General features: G+C 41.4%; 1 protein-coding gene across 1 annotated transcript in view; it reads right to left on the minus strand.

Annotated features, from left to right (window-relative positions):
- Nucleotides 1-12,188, minus strand: part of CHIC2 (cysteine rich hydrophobic domain 2) — a 31,691-nt gene extending 19,503 nt beyond the window's left edge. The window contains exons 1-3 of the mRNA XM_013172818.3: nucleotides 11,943-12,188; nucleotides 5,144-5,198; nucleotides 4,856-5,011 (exon numbers count right to left, since the gene is read on the minus strand). Of these exons, the coding sequence (XP_013028272.2) occupies nucleotides 4,856-5,011; nucleotides 5,144-5,198; nucleotides 11,943-12,061 (330 nt within the window). The 5' untranslated portion in view covers nucleotides 12,062-12,188. The remainder of the gene's footprint in view (nucleotides 1-4,855; nucleotides 5,012-5,143; nucleotides 5,199-11,942) is intronic.
- Between the last annotated feature and the right edge of the window lie 2,164 nt (nucleotides 12,189-14,352).

Here is a 14,352-nt window from a genome sequence, read left to right on the forward strand (position 1 = left end):
AGCTGCAATAAACTGAGCTAATGTGCTTTAACATCACTATCAACCACAAATTCATTCTAGCTCCTCCACCGCATATTTAATTTAATCAACGCTTTGGAAGTTGTAATTAGCTTATGTTTATACAGCACTTTGAAGATGTAAACTGCTATGTAAGTGACAATTAATAATGGGGTTTAAGCAGTATTCATCAGCTTTGTGTGAATTCACAAATAAACAAGTAGTTCTTGAAAGTATTAGTTCAGATCACCCTTAAATATCTCATTCTACTCGTTTTAAGAGACTTCCTATGCACCTTCCAAAACATGTAATTTACATGTAGAATTGCAGTACCTCCAGATTTCTTAAAAGCTAGCATTCTATCATAGCTTTCATTGTTACTGCTTCTGTTGAAATTATTTATCACATTTACACATCAGGAACTACAGCACTTAGTTAATACTGAAAATGAGTGTCAATTCATTTGGAATAGTGGCTTCAAATGGGCATCTCAGCCTGTAGTGCTTTTTGAATTATAATTCACTATGTCACTCTTTTTATTTAAAGAACAAAAACTTAAAGACTTAATGTCCATTTGTACAATCTGGAACTTGTCCCAGAAAGGATGGTACAATCTGAGTATAACTGCTGAAGATCATTGACAATCTAGATCTGCAAATGAGGGACCGCATTTCCTGTAATTTCCTTGCAGCTTTTACTCATCTAAATCCAATCAAGACCACATAAAAGGAAAGAGGCAGTCAGATATTGAATCAAATTAAACATTTATTCTACTGGTGAGGAGTACCAGGCTTTTTCTCAGATACCTCAATGCAAAAGAAGAAAAGAAAAGAATACCATACAAAGACTTCCAATACTAGCATTGAACAAAGCAATGAGAAGAAAAATACAGCGAGGGGAAAGCTTTTGTTGCATGGAAATGCATTAAAGTGATATAATTAACAGTCAAGCTTACAAATGTCTGTGATTTAATAAATTTATATTTTGAAGCAGCTGCTGAATTAAGGAGACAAAACTCATAACGTATTTTTCACCACACAATAAACAGATTCTCATTATATGGACAATCATTGAAAGTGTGTACTTTCAAAAGTCATTTACGTTTGTGATAGCATTCCTACATTTGAATTTAAAGAGTTAATAAAAGTAGTAAACATACCAGATAGAAATTAAGATAATTATTCAAATTTTAGAAACTGTGAAACTGTAGTACTCATTTTGTCTATGTGAACCTTAAAAAAAGGTGTTTCTCTGAAGAAGAGAAGACCTGAAAAGAGTAACACAAATTTAAGAGTATGGCAGACTTGATTCAGCCTTATGAAAAGATACATTTCTTAGTTGGTCAGTCTGTGAAAAATTACCCCTCTGTATTAAAATAAGCAATTTTATAGTTGAAACTGATATTTCATTTATTAAAATCTTAAGCCTGAGGAAAAACTCCCACTTGTTACCTCACTGTGTGTGCAATTCAACAGAACAACTGGGTTAGTCTTCTACTTGAATAGAAAACCATTTGCAATTAGGAATTGCCAGCAATAGAAGCCATCTGAAGGGCCAAGATGAAGCTGGTGTATTTATCTTGAGTGATTAAGACAAGCTCTGCAAGTTCTACACAAGTTTCAGTTCTACGTGTGAACATACTCCTACCCTGTATCACTAGGAAAGAATCTATTATACCTAAAAGAAGGGAAGAAACAGGGACATGTCAACCTGGATTCCTGGTTTTCTCAAGAAGTGGACACTGGCTGCTGTGGCTACACCAATGGCTGGCTGGAATCATGCCAGTGAACAGAGATCTGAAGAAGTCAAAGTATGGAAGATCGATTTAAGCAACAGAACTTTCTTCCAAGACACAGCAAAGTCAGAGACAAGCAGTACAAGAGTTCAAACATTATTACTTTGTACTAAATACATTCGTCTGCAGTGTATAAACAGAACTGTGGCACTAGCAGAACGGTCCATGGATTGAAGTTTTTTTTTAGGGGAAGAATATGAAATTGCCTGTTTTCAGTTTTGCTGGAATCTAATGATTAGTTCACTGATTAGAACCTAGATGAACAAGGTTGTATTTATCATTGCTCTCAATTTGCTGTGCAGTTTCAGGTAACTCACACCAAGCAGTCTTACTTTCTCCACTTCTGGAGAAAAAAAGATAGGGTCATCTGCACTTGTCACAGCACTTTGACACAAACTGATGGGAAGTCCTGCATAAAAGAAAAATCTTTTTTGGACACGAGTCAGTACTGATATCTTAGGGGGTACAAAACCTGTAATTCCGTGTACAAGGAATTCAAAGGATTAAAATCTTTCTGCTTGCTTGATCTGGTTCTACCAAGGTATAAAGTTGAATCCACACACACCTTTTCAAGCAACACAAGCAGCAGTAACTTTTCACTGCTTTTCCATGAGTAGTAGACCTGCCTAGAATGATTACAAATTGCTCTGCTTGTTTCTTGTACTAGAATTTGCAAATATGTCCTTGAAAATATTCTACAACTTTGCTCCTTATCTGCTCAACCGGGGGGGGGGGGGGAATCTTTCCCAGCCAGATTTAGTATTAAGAGTTAAAATCTGGGAAAGCATTCTTGTCCCTTTCAATTTGTCTTTAAGAATAGAAGTCAATTCTTCTCTATATTATACCCTTCAGATGTCCAACTAACACCGAGTTCTGAGTTTTCTAACAGACAAGCCTGTAAGCAGACATCTATTTGTTGCATTGCTGTTACAGATAAATGATGTTGCCACAAGATCTAATTAACTTGTAGGATTTTCATTCTGGGGCAGTAATCAAACTGCCAAAACACATGTACTTGGTGCCATCAGAAAGGCTGTAGGCCATCCACAGTGATACAAGACATTATGTTTAGGTAGCTGAGTCCTACCCATAATTTCACCGAGGCTCAATCTTGGAAGTCCAGCATGAGTCACCCAACCTTAAGTGCAGGAAAACGTGTGAAGTTCCTTAAACCATCTCCTCTGAACAGAGTATCCACGTATTTTTTCCATATTTCCCTTTTGAAGGGAGCTTACCTTAACTCCTATCCCAAGCTAACTTCAACTGAAGCACTTCTCTGTTGCTTCACTAGGTTCCTATACAATACCTCCTTCCTCAGCTTCGAACTCTGCTTCCTAGCCGCAGATGCTACCAAGCCCTTGGCTTTTTTTTTTTTAATACATTTTTAAACAAAGTCAGAAAGTTGATAATTAGTGACTTTTAGTACCAGAGTAAGAGGCATCAGGTCAGAAAATGAGGGCTTGAAGCATCAGCCACCCCTTGCCAAAAGCAGATGATGTCACTTTGTATCACCATGTTACATCCTGCTACAACAGCACCTTATGTGAGAAAATGGATCAAACTGAAGAGCACCAGAAGCTTTCTCCTTTGTAACTTAAAAATTGACAGCAGCCATACAAACCTCTGTTTGTAAGGAAGCCTGAAATGGAGAAAGTAGTCTTCTCTGCAAGCTAGTTAGGTCACCAACTTATCTGTTGATGCAATCAACAAATTCTGATTTCTTGCAGTAGACGTTCAGGATATACAGTTATGCTACAGGAAACCCACTAGTTCATGAGAGCTTGAAGATGTAAAACCAAAGGCTTGATATAATTCATGTTGACAACAACTATATTTTTTTTAATTGGATTTCAACATTACCAGCAGGCTATTTTGTATGCAATTAAAACTAGTCATAAGTAACCCCTCAGAGGGACTAATCATTAAGCTTTACACAAAGTTAGAGGAGAAAAGAAATGTGTACAGGTTTTGTTCTGCTTTGATCATCCTTTTTTTTTTTCCCCAATATATGGGGATTTCAGGCCTCTACACACTGCTTTTGCAGCATCTGATGCTACCACCAATACTTTAGACTACAAAAGCAGCTTGCCCAACTTCTGGTTTTAGTAACGCCACCTGCTTGAGCACTCGTGCATTTGTGCAGAAGCCCAGAACTGCAAACGCTTGATAAATATTGAGAAGATGAGCAAAGAAAATATTAAGGCCATATTGCAGAAACGTATGGTCACTGTCAACTTTAAAACAGTCTGATTTATCAACTGTGTAAAATGAGGACTTTGATAAAGAAAAGCACAATGGTGTTCAATGTACTGTACAACAATTTGTAGTATAAAGGGATATTAAACAAAATAGAACAAACACAAGCCTTGCCACAAAATGGAGAGACTAACAGCACCAATAGTGAGGAGAGGATGGAGAGACACAAAAACGTCTTGCAAAAAAAGTAAATTAGGACTAGCCAAAGAATTTTTACGTATGTGGAAATAGAAGAAATGAGAGGGTGGCCTAACTATGTACTCTGGGGGAAGGGAGGTGAAAAAGCTGGCACATGCAAGGACCTTCTGTTCAAAGTAAGACACTTTCTAGTTGTTAATATAAGAAAAAAAAACTTATCTGCATCTTGGAAGATAAAATAAATCACTATCTTAAAAAAAATATATTTTTTAAAGCACATGGCTATTTAGGCCACAGTGTAATTAGAAGCTCCTCACAACAAACCATCAATCACTGCCCAATTCTGATGATGCCAAACAGGGTACCACGGAGAAGACTAAGCTATTAAAAAAGTACATTGAGAATTATTTCAATAACAGTACGTGCTGTACAGTACGTGGTTCTAGCAGAGACAGCAAAACTACCAGCCACTGAGTTGAAAGCTCAGCGTTCTGATTGGTGCCTGTTTAAGTGGTATGACAGGCAACTGAGACCAAAATGTATGAAATCAAACCCATCTAAGCAAGGTCTAGCATACAGTTTTTAAAGTTGAAAAGAAACAAAAAACAAAGTGAGAACAAAACCAATACAATTCTGACGATCGAAAATAAAAAGAATAGTTCAACTTACTCTTTTACTGAGGCAGATAACTGGCCACATACTACAACCTAAAGTGCAGCAGCAGCAAAGGCATCCACAAAGTAGCCATCGTACATTAACTGGAAGATTCTTCTTAAGACAACTGTTAACTCTACTGATGCTGGCTTTAAATTCTTCGGGTGCAACCTACAGGAAAAAACAAACTACCTAGTACCACAGCAGCATGAGTTATTGCTCCTAGAATGGATTACACCTTGAACTCTTGCTTTTTTAATAGCAAAAGTTTTAAATTCTGAATTTTTATTCACCAATACTCACCTTTCCAGTTAAAGATGAAGGAAATTCCGCTTCAAATTTGTTGCTTAGTCCAAACCTGTAAAAATAAAAATGAGAATCATACCAGAATCATCAATAAGATACAAACACCTGATGTGAATCCTGAGAGCATTATGAGAAGAAAATCAGTTCAAGGAAAAAAATATTTGTTACTAAAAGTAATTGCTAAGATTATCCTAACAGACAAAAGTACACCACCATAAATAGTCTGAAACCAATCCTGCCTATAAACTTTTAGAAATTCTGTTGATTTTTCTCCAAACTCAGCAAAACCTTTATAAGTGATAATATCAAATGTGAGAACTGGTAAGTAATTAAATAAAAGGGAGGCGAACTATGCCATGGCTTGGATCCCCCCACCCCACCCAGTATAGATATATCTTGAAGAAAAGCTCATTTAGCAGGCTCTTAACATTAGATAACTGTTCTAAACATAAAAAAGGGTTTGATACCAGCTTGCCTTTTCAGAAAAAAAAAAATACTATTAAGTATCAGAACGCTATACTACTTAACAAAACATGGTTTAAATTTTACTCTCCAAAAAAAGCAGTACCACTTGAGAATGGAAAGCTATGAAATAATTTAAGATGGGCTAAAATTACTGACTATTCTGTGTTGCATAAGATCCAGATTATAAGAGTTTCAGCTTGTCTTCAAAAAAAAAAAGTCTGTTTTCTATCTCACGGTTCGCTGGCAGGATTTATGAATGAATGAATTTCAAAGAAAACCTGAACGCTTTCTGGCATCCAGTCTGGGGTATAGCTTCTATGAGCAAAGCCACTAATAAAAGTGTATGACTGGCTACTAATCTGGTAAATAGCACTCAGTGTAAAATTTAATTTGCAATTAATAACTTCCTGAATATGAACCTGAAAAGCAGTCTTACCATCAGATACTTCAAACCACCCAAAATCAGAAATTAAACTGCTCGACTTGAATACTTGCAGCAAGATACATCACACAACTAAGCTGTGTGCAGAAAAGCTTACCGGAGCTTTCAAAGTTGAAGATTTTAAAGAAGTAATTTGCTTTCACAATACAATTATTGAGCAGCTAGATATTCCCCAGGCAATCTTTTTCTTACTAAACTGAGTGCTCTGCGTGTCAACGGAGAACTTTGTCCAAGTCATCAAATGGTCAATGGGCAGTTAGGTGCTGTGCCAGTGGAGAGGCAACACTGAAGGACCTCACAAAACCAACTGGCCAAAATCCAAGTGGCAGATGAGCTTAAAGATAAATAAAAGGTGCTGGGGAAAGGTGATCTAAACTATGCTTACATGATGCTTAAGTTAGTTTGGCAGCTACAGATCTTGAAGGAGAGCTTTTATCGCCACTCATGATTCTCTCGATCCATCGGCTCACTGATAGCAGCAGCCATCAGAAGTGGGAACAAAATACCAAGCACCACTAGGTCTGTGATTAAGAACAAGAGAGGGCATCATTTGGACCCTCTGAAGAACGCTCACGTACCCATGTATTCAGTACTAGGTGCAGTACTGGCACCCACATTTCATGGGGGACTTGGTGGAGTTCAGAGAAAGCAGAAAGAAGGAAGCAAAGTATAATGAAGTGAATAAAGCAGTTGCCTTATGAGGCCAAAATGCAGACAGTAACTTGGAAAAGAAAAGGCTGGGGGGGGAGGTATATGATCAAAGTACAAAGATTCAGGAAAGCAGTGAATAAGGTGAATGATTAACTGTTAATCACCAAATCCCACAACAGAGCACTCACAAAACTAGTAGGAGACTGGTTTAAAACAGATAAAGGAAAGTGCTTCTTTAAACTTCGAGTAGTAAACTTCTGAGTTTGTTTCCACTTGAGATTATGGAGGCAGACTGCATCAACAGATTTGAAGAGAAGTTAAGCAAGTTCCCAGACAGACACTAAAAGGAAAGACAATGTTGAAGTACACATCATCCCTACACAGCTGCAGATGCCAGAGGCTACCCGGAGAACAGAGATCAGGAACAGCTAGACTTGCACACAACCTCAAGGTAGCAAAGTCTGCTGCCAGAGTTTGCAAGAGTGTATTGTGCTGGAAGATGCTTTATTGATTTTATGCCTAGATAATTTCTACATATGTTCTTCAGGAAAAGTTAAACAAGTCATCTTCCTGCTGCTGACTGCAGACCATACCTTACTTACACAGAAATTAACTGGCATATTAGAGTATTCATAACTGGAATGGTAGCTCTGCAATTCCCGCACACCCCTCAAAACAAAGCAACAAGTGAAAATCGTTAACCAGAGAAATACGTGGCAAGGGTGCCAGCTCATCTCAGAATAAAAAAAAACAAAACACAAACAAACACCCACATGCTTATTGTAAACACACCTCCACCACTGAAAACCCTGTTGAATATTCCATGACAGGAAGACAGCCCACCTTTCTCCAAAATCCTGAGTGAAACCGCGTGCCCAAGCAGAAGTTATGTAAATGTCAGCAAGAAGTGTCATGCCCTATCGGTTAAGCTACTTAAAACTGCCAGTATGCTGCAGCGGAAACCAGGGCCTGAAAAAATCCCTTGGATCCACACATACCTCAAACAGCCAAGCCTGGTAACACCACTCTACTACATAATTCATCAAATCAACACCAGAGACAGATTCTCTCTAAACAGACTTATCCTCAAAGAATGAATCACAAAATGATCTTCATATACTTGACGCTTCAGCATCCAGAAGAGATTTACTATGAATAATGGAATTAAATATAAACATGAATGATAGGGGAGTGGCCAACCGTAAGAATAATTCAGTCCAAAGCAACTCTTGGCCCACAAACTGAAATGAAGCTGAGCCCCAGACCAAGAGATGAGACAGAATTTCAGCTGGTCCTCTCCCTGCAATGCTGAGGAAGCCCTTTACCCTGAGGCATAAGCAGGGAAGGCAAAGGCCCAGGGAAGTCTCCCTGCTCTCAGTTAAGTCTCAGAAGGACATAATTGCAGTCTCATGCTGAGGTCTGGCTGGGAAATCAGCAGAACAGAAACAAGGCTTTTGTGTGAATGTGTGATCCAGAAGTATTTAGAAGTTGACAGCTTCATCAAATACAAGCAAACACGGATGAAGGTCACAGAAGATATACCTGACAAAGTGAGCCCAACTAAAAAGCTCTGGAGTTAGAGTTATCTGAGACTTTTTGTCTTGTTTTTAATAAAAGCATACCAGAATTTAGCGTGGACAAAATACTTTCCCCGGTCTCCTGTTTGGAAATAGTCACATTGTTTCAGTAAAGTTCTGTGAACTCACTGAATCAGATTTCTAGCACAGAAACTTCTGACCAATACAGTCACAATTCAGTGAAGTTATAAGCCTAAAACTAATATGGAGACTAAGACTCCATTTTCGAGGCTTGTGGCAGTGTTTAATATATGGTGGGGCTGCTAAACCAAAACACCAAAGCTAACCAGCTACCACCATCATCCCGAGCTTTCCATTTTACAGTTTCATTACCATATGTAGGTGGTAACAAAGTATGACTCCATACTTCAAATGCTTTGGTAAGTAAATGATACGATCCCAACGTTAATCACTCCACTGCATGCTGTAATTTGGAAATTAAAATATTAGAAACTTCGTGCAACACTAATACAGTTTCAGCGTAAAGATACAGCCTCTCCGGAAAGAGCAACAGAAAGCGTGTTAAAAATCAAATGCTTGAAATCAATATTTTGGAGCTGCATTTTCTCACAGCTGTCCTCACATAGCACCAAATTTCTATAGTACAAGGCACCATCCCCAGTGAGGCGTACATTTCTCTACACCTCTCCTCATTTCACACGATGTCCTAAGCAGATCCATGCTCACCTCATACAAGAGTACTTCCTTAAACCTTCCTGGAACCTAAAAAAGTGTTTCTCGAACATGTCTCTGCTTGAAAGGTTCAGCTGAGTTCCTGCCCTTGTGAACACTGGAGGGAACAAAGCAGCGAGATGTGGAATCTTCAAAGGATAAAAGATTACAGCACAGGACTGAGCCTACCTCCAACCTTTTCGCAGGCTGCAGCTCTTATCTTCCTGACACATGAAACTGATAGACATTATCTTCTTCCTCTGTCATCTCTCGTGAGGACAGTAAACCATTTTTCTATTGTTCTCACCTACACTCCTTAGTTCCACACGTTCACAACTCTTACAAAATAAACACATATTCCACAAGTCCTAACTCTCCCATCCGTAATTCTTACATAGCCCTCTTTTCACTCGCGTGTCCTTGATACAGGGTAACACGCAAAAACACACAGGCAGACCTGAAGTTCATATTAAAGAAAGTTTCTTGGGTGAAAAAGGGTATTTTGTGAGGGCTTTTCCCCTCCTGCTCCCAAGACCTATCCTGCATCAACACATGATACACCAGGACAATAAACACCACAGGAAGGTGTTCACCAGCACATCACAACAGCTCTCTGTCAGTCTGGCACTGCAAAAGGCTACCAAACCCGATTTTACTAGCCAGTACAGCCTGGAATAAGGCACGTGTCTCAACTGGTCAACAAACTGGGGAGCCCAGGAAAAGAGTCACTGAAAAACACAATCAGGCAAACTACCACAAAAAATCACAGTCTCTGTGATTTCAAAGTCATCATGTACCTTTCCTTCCACCCTAACAATATTTTAGAAAAGAAGTATGAAATACCTTGGATTTTCAATTCAGTTAAGTAACATAAGTAAAGTTCTATATTTTCCCAACTTTCAAGTGTCTTGCCACTATAAGAGATCACCTCAAGTAATCGAGGACCAACTCAAACACTAATCCTGAGCAGCAAACTATCTAAACCCTGCTGGTGTGAAAATGGTTTACCTGAATATTCAAAAAACAATGATTAAAAAAAAAAAGAGGCTTTATAATTGTGTGCAGCAGGCTCCAAATAGTGAGTTTAAGGTAACTCTGTGCCAAATAAAAACCCCAAACCCTGGAAAAGCAAGGCATTCATGCGTTTTGTTTGGATAATATTTACCTTAGTTCTTTTGATTGGTTTTAACTACTCAGCTTAGAAAGGACTCTCACACGTTTCCACTGTCTGTTGGATGAAATCAAGTAATAGTAAATGCCTTTCTGGCATTAATCTGTAGTCATGGAAATGACATGTTTCAAACTCAACACTATGACTTCTATACAAGATCAGAGAGGATATGACAGGAAACTATGAAAGTAGAGCTTTTGTTTAAATACACACACGGCAGAAACAGACAGCAACTCTTTAAACAGCAGAGCTGAGACCAATACAGTAATTGCTTTATTTTACTGAAAATTTTTGCCAAGCCTTTGAGATATATCCATGCTTTTATACGAGGCGAGACAAATTAATTATATACATACAGCTTGACCTATTCCTTAAATTCACCGAGAGAGCATCCTGACAGTGATCTAACTTTTAATAATACGTTTCTCAATCATTGACAAAAATCCTATAGGCTGTACAAAGGTAAAAGTGGCTGATCCTATTCAGTGTTCACAACCAACATGACAAAGTAGATCCAATTGCCTAATTTTGGAGGTGTATGTTCACATTTAATTACTCACCTAAAACCTACAAAACTAATATTTTAAGGAAAATCTTAATGTTCTAATGAGGTAGGGAATATTAATAAGCAATTAATGAAGCAACTATCCATCAGCCATGAATGCCGTGCCAGTCACGGGCACGGTATGCAGGCTTCCTCACGGTTCCATTAACGGGCCTCGATCTTGTCTTGCACAACTTGCCTTCGAGTACGAAGAAGAAACCAGCGTTTGCCTCCATTTCCGTTCTTGATACCCTCTTTGCATTTGCCAATAAGGCAACTCTCTGCGTTCTTGACCTGCTCACCAGAAACACCTTAAGGCTTCCAGAGTGTTTTCACAGAAGCCAAACAGCCACTGGATGATCGCAATTTTTTGATCACAACAAACCGGATCGCAGAGTCACATGCTGAATACTTCTGAGGTGACATTTCTGTTCCCTCATCGGGCCTTCACGGCCTCCCGTCCACTCCACATCCTTTCAAGCCTCCAAACCTCTCCACCACGTCTTATTTCCTGTTTATAACCAGCCTGCAAACTGCACCGCCTCGCTGTCAGCGTTTCATAACATCGACCAATTATCAAAGCAGTGATGTATCAGAGTGCCACCAAACTGTCCTGAACTTAAACCTGGATTTCTGGACAGGTCCATATCTGAAAATCAGTAGAGTTAGTGGGAGTCAGGGCTGTAGGATATGACACCTTACACTTTTATGCTGCTGTGGCGAGCCTGGTCCCCTAAACAGTGAAAAAATATATGTATTTGTGTACAAATATATACACTTATATCTGTTTGTTGATGTTTCTATATACACAGACGTCTATGTGAAAGTTTGCACTGCAGCACTTTGTCTCCAGGCAGGTATTTCAGCCTCTGAAGGAGCACATCATAAGTGGAAGCACCACACTTCAGCAGAGCGAGCACGACCGAGGGAAAGACACCCTGCTCTGTTAAATTATTGAGAAGCACCACAGCAACCCGTGGTGTTGGATCCTCAGCGCGACACCGCTCACTCGCAGAACAAAACCCTCCCGTGGCAAACACGGCGCGACGACACGCGTTAATCGCGACTCGCCGTGCTTCCAGCTGCACCTCACGGACTGCTCGCCCTCCTCGGCATCCCGTGTGGGATGGCACCGGAGGCACCAAGCGCCCTGAGGACGGGGGGCCCCCACCTGCTGCACGCCCGCCCTCTTCCTCCCCATCCTCCTCCTCCTCCTCCTCCTCCTCCTCCTCCTCGTCCCCCCCCTGCCCGTCCCCGCCGCCCGCGGCCCTTACACGGTGACATGCCCGGAGCCGCGCACCACCACCGGGTCGGGCGAGTACTTGAGGAGCTGCTCCTCCAGCGCCCGCTCCTCGTCCTCCTCCTCCTCGTAGATCTCGTCGAAGTCCGCCATGGCCGGGCCCCGCCGGGGACGCTGCGAGGGGACGGGGCTTCGCCGAGGGGCCGGCGGCCGAAAGGGAGGAAGGGACGGGGGGGGACAGGGGGAAGGGAGCGAGGGGAGGGGGGGCGGCGGGGAGCCCCGGGGCGGGCGGCGGAGGGGCCGCGGCGGGGCGGCGGCGGCGGCCGGGCCCGAGGAAGCGCCCGTCACCCTCCGCGGGGGGCGGGGCCAGGGGCGGTGCAGGAACAACAACAACAACATCCGGCCAGGGCGCCCCGCCCGCCGCTGCGAGGGGGCGGGCGGGCAGTGGAGGGTGGGCGGTGCGTGAGGCGGGGGTGGTTCCGCTCTGCGGCTGGGTGTAGGGGGGGGTGTCCCTGTCCTATTTTTGGTCCCTTTTGGGGGATTTCACGGAAGCAGGGAGGGCTGGTTTTAGCCGAGGGGTGCCTAATGGGGTTTTCGGCTCGGTTGAGGGGGCTGTGAGGGCAGCCCGCTGGGGTGAGGGCTGGGCAAATGGTGTGGGTCTGCCCCTGGTGCCAGCCCTCTGGTAGGCTTCCAGTCCTCCCCTCACAGAGCTAGGTTCTGGGGGAGCAGTCCCTGTCAGGAATATTGCAACACTAAACCAGGGAATCTGGAGGAGCAGTCCCTTTCAGGCTCCCTTCCCACACCAGGGAGCTCTGAAAGTGGACAGGGCTCTCATTCCCCCTTCAATTTTGGTGTTTCTCATAACCAAAACTTACATTTTAGTTGGGAAATGCCTGCCAGCAAGCATCGTGTGGGCTTGTTGGCTGATTTGGTAACAGGAAGGCAGTGCTGGCATGGGATTGAGCAGTAGCAAGGTGGCATTTTAAAAAGTAGAGGAAATCTTTATCATTGGACGGTGAGCTGGTGAATCATGTACTCACAGAGGTGTTTAATGTATAGATATGGCACTTAAGGGGACATGGAAGACTTTTCAGGAGACAGTTTGGTCCAAACCTGCTTTTCATGAGGGGGATGAGAACTCTACCTCCCCACTTTCTTTCCTCGGTTCTTTGCTCTGTATATCTTGATCACGACAGTCCCCTCCTCACATTACTTCACTGCTCGATCATTTTTCCTCTGAAACCTGCGGTTCTTTTTTTTTCCTGTGCCGTTATTGCAGTCTATGTACCAATCAGCTTGCTTTCTGAAAGACTACATTGCCACTTAATCTCCATTACTCATAAAGATGTTTGTGGTGTATTTCTCAGGAATAAACTCTATACAAATATGTAATAGTGTCTACTATGTAAAACCAGGGTAGAAGCAGTATATTTGTGAGATGTTCTGTGACACTGTCTTTAAAGGAAAAAAATAGTATCTATCACTGTCACACTGGAAAGCTAAGTATTTCTGTGTCATGACCTACTTGTAATAGGTTTCATTTCCCAAATAATGAAATTCTGCAGAATAACACAAAATTCCCCTGAGTAATAGTTTACTTTCATAATAGTATGCTTATGACTGCTTTCTTTTTTAATGTAATTACTGTTCTTGCATATATCTTGCACATTGAAGTTAGAGTTTGTGGTTCTGATGACTCATTGCTTCTGCCTAACAGTCCTGAAATTGAGAATATGGACCAAATTTAATACTGGCAAAAGATGGTGGAAACCCAGTGAAGGTATGCCTCCTTATGCAAGCCCACTACAAATGAATTTGGTAACTTTATTATTTTTTTCCAAATGGCTGTTTCATAGTAGCAACCAGATAATTTGAGTTAATGCTGCACAGCATCATGCTGGAAATCTTCGAGATGACTTTGAAGGGGTGGGTTTACTTACATCATACATGAGTCCATGTAGCAGAGCTGCACAGGCCAGCTATCCTGTTTGAGGTCTGTGATCCCTGTGTTGCATGGAGTGACAAGCTTGGTTAGCTCATTTGGTGGGTTTGAGCTAAGACAAGGAAAAAAATAAGTCCCAGGATTCTTCATCATCACATTAGGTATACATTACTCATCTAACAAATATCTGTTCAATGGTTTCCATCTGTTCTGTCTGTATATAGAGGAAGAGCTATGACAAATATTAAACTTCTAGTTTGAGATACCCAGGATGTTTCAGCACGCTGTGCATTCTGTAGCAACTGATGTGCTCAAAGCACCGTGACTGATGGTAGTAGTGAGCACAAGCTACTTTAGTATCTCTGACTTCTGGGACAGCCATTAGCACCAAAGTACATACAGCTAGCAACCACCTATGAAAAGTTCAGTTTAAGTAACGTTTTCGTCATCTCACATGGGCACGGTTAGCAGCTTGTTTTTCAGGCAGAAATGACCTGCCTTA

Source organism: Anser cygnoides, chromosome 4, assembly GCF_040182565.1.
Source record: "Anser cygnoides isolate HZ-2024a breed goose chromosome 4, Taihu_goose_T2T_genome, whole genome shotgun sequence".
Taxonomy (NCBI): Eukaryota; Metazoa; Chordata; class Aves; order Anseriformes; family Anatidae; genus Anser; species Anser cygnoides.